This window comes from Haemaphysalis longicornis, unplaced genomic scaffold, assembly GCF_048455015.1.
Source record: "Haemaphysalis longicornis isolate Haplotype H1 unplaced genomic scaffold, Haemaphysalis longicornis Haplotype H1 scaffold_1, whole genome shotgun sequence".
Classification (NCBI taxonomy): domain Eukaryota; kingdom Metazoa; phylum Arthropoda; class Arachnida; order Ixodida; family Ixodidae; genus Haemaphysalis; species Haemaphysalis longicornis.
In genome coordinates, this window is record NW_027526203.1 from 272,381,909 (window position 1) to 272,384,822 (window position 2,914).

General features: G+C 47.8%; 1 protein-coding gene across 1 annotated transcript; it reads right to left on the minus strand.

Moving 5' to 3' along the window:
* Window positions 1-2,134: 2,134 nt before the first annotated feature.
* LOC144158929 (protein regulator of cytokinesis 1-like) lies at window positions 2,135-2,635 on the minus strand. The gene has a single exon (XM_077690135.1). The coding sequence runs from the start codon at window positions 2,633-2,635 to the stop codon at window positions 2,135-2,137; it is 501 nt and encodes a 166-aa protein (XP_077546261.1).
* Between the last annotated feature and the right edge of the window lie 279 nt (window positions 2,636-2,914).

Consider the following 2,914-nt stretch of genomic DNA (forward strand, 5'->3'; position numbering starts at 1 on the left):
CACCCAAATCTACTCCCACTACAAAAACGACCGCCGTCACTTCCCGCCACCTCGTTCACAATTAACACGCGACGAAGAAACCACTTTCCGGCGCCTAAAAACCAATTCGTATCCCCATAACACCCCACTAAACGCTATGTACCCCACCCAATACCCTGCCACCTGTAACTTCGGCCCAGTCGCTGGCACCCTATACCACGTGGTATGGGAGAGCCAATGGACCCCCACTCTAACATCACATCCCAACCCTACTTATGAAGGGTGGATGGAGCAGCTAGACCAGCTCCAAGCTCTCGTACCAGCGCCGACTGGTGGAACGGGCCCGGACGGCCAGCCAGCTCCAAGGCATCTTGGAATAAGGATGCCTCTCACTAGGTGGAGGACCTAAGAACATCCTCCTGCTCATTACTACAATAAATGTTTGTCTCTCTCTCTCTCTCCGTAGTCACCCAATTTAGTTGCCAAGGCAAGCATAATTACGATTAATAAGACAGAATCCATGGTTCCTGTAATTAAGCAAGGTAGCGGTAGAAATTTTGTGAGCGACTGTGGGACCATATCAGTTCCCGTGTCTTGCCAGAGGATGCGAAAAAATAATCTCTATAAGCATAACTGAATTTTTAGGCAAAAACAATATTCTAACAGAAACCATATTCTAACAAATTCTCAGATTAACTCAAATTAACTCAAATTAATTAGCTTTCAGAAAATGACATTCGGGGCTCATCGTTACCTTTACTTGATACTTTTGCTACCTTACAAACAGAAGGCAATGCGTATATTTTTGTAACCCGAAATCATCTTTTAGCCTTTAGATTTTGCTGTACCTTAGCGGAGTGTGTTATGGCCGCTTTTGAAGAAACAGAGAGAGAAACAACTTTATTGATACTCCGGGATCAGGGGAGGGGTGGGGGTGGTCCAGAGGGCCGCCGCGACCGCCAGGGCCCGGGTGGTCATCAAGTCTTGACTAGATGCCTCCGGGCCAGGAGAATCTGCAATTGCTTGTTTAGTAGAGTCGTGGTATTGTGCAGAGGGCACAGGAAATGCTTACGTCATCTTTTCCACCTGTTCACCGAGCGGTCACATCGTATCAAAAGGTTTCTGAGGAGCATTATGCTAAAGCTAATGGACGAACGAATCGCCACAACACCACCATATCTCACACATAGGGCCGTCCGTTATGTTTCATTTCCTTCGTGGATAACGGTGGTTTGAACCTGTTGCAATGCCTTCCCATTCATTTGCACAAAAGAAAACAAATTATGACCAAAACTTATACAAGAAATGTCTGCCTTTAGGGGACTTAATGTAGGAAACACGCGGACTATCATTGAAGCAGTTACAGAGGACTGCCTCCCAGCTAAGGATTAACCGTTGAGCTTCACGTAACTTATGCTAGATGCGAGTAACATATGAATACCTAATCAGAAGTCATATCTGACAAGCGATGATAAACGTCGGAGCCTGTGCTGTTGTTACTATTGAAGTTTGAATGGTGGGAAAGCAAAAAAAGGCAGATATTTTAAATAACAAATGAGAAAGCCCACACCACATCATTTTTGTGGATTGGGACAATATTTTATATCTCCTTTATGGGGAGAAAGCTAAATACAGCAATCAAAACTTAGAAAAAATGAAGCTCAAGCGTGTTAACCACTCTCTCCCTAACCATGTTTGCTGGACCAACGAATTATTTTGAAATAATCTACAGATAGCGAGTTTGATGAATATCTAGCAACAAGAAAGCAAAAGGGCTGATCGTGCAATCTCGCAACCCGAAGAAACAGGGCAGAGGAGATGAGGTCGAATAAGGCATAATATACACAGCTCGATCTGACTGTCCGAGCAGCCTGTACCCCGCACTGCAGTCATTCTTAAGCGCATAGAGTATTAAAAGCCAACGATTAAAAGGGGCTAACATATGGAGTAGGCGCTAAGGTCCTCATGTCAGCGCCCACCAAACTGAGTATACCCACCATGTGAAAGGGAAAAATTACGATAAAAATGATTTAATGAATGTCCTGTTCCATCTGAGATTCCGGCCTGACGTCCAGCAGGGAAACCATGGTAATGATCTGGTTGCGAAGAGCCACAAACTTGCCCTGCTGCGTGGCCTGCTCCTTCGTCAGCTTGGCTATGGCCGTCTCAGCTGGTGCAAAACGTCCTCCGATGGTATGGGGGTGGGTGGTGGCAGGACACAGGGGGAGGCGCGTAGCTCTGCAGTGAGGTCCGCCTCTTCCGGGTGCAGGCTGCGAAACTCCTTCTTGCGCTGAGACTTGAGCATGTTCAGCTCCGCAGCCTTTGTGCGCACCGCATTCTCCTGCTGAAGGACGGTCAGGTCTGGCTCAGGGAGTGTTGCCGGTAGGCCCAGTTGCTCAGACAGCTCGATGATTCCTCCACTGAGGTGCTTGATGGTCGCAACCACGCGATGACGTATGGCTTCCTCTCCCACGTACATCTCCTTCAGTAGCCGGTCAACATGGTCCTCAGTGCACTCGAGCCGGTTCTTCAAAGCCATCCCGGTCACTCGAATATCATGCCACAGCCTTGTCAGGGCATTCACTTTCCTGGTCAGCTTGTGTATCATCCGGTCTAGCGTCTCCTGCCGCAGCGCTCCCATCTCTGCTTCGTCCATGGTTGTTCAGCAGGTCTTGAGGAACACTGTCCACAGTAGTTTGGAAGGGTTTACCCGCTACCGCCCGTCAGATGTCAGCGTAGTGCCATGCCACTGTCCGCCATGGTGCCAGAAAATATGGCTCATACCCAGGGGGATTGGCCAGGAAAGGGGCGCTCACCGGGAGAAATTAGATAGTAATTAAAGAAACACATTTAAGGAATGAAATTAAAATAGGCGTTTAGGGGGAAATATAAACAAAAAACTGCCCAAACATGATGCGATCTCGGTCATGTCCCG

Coding starts and splice junctions, on each gene's coding strand:
- LOC144158929 (XM_077690135.1), bottom strand. CDS start 2,635: ATGGACGAAGCAGAGATGGGAGCGCTGCGGCAGGAGACGCTAGACCGG.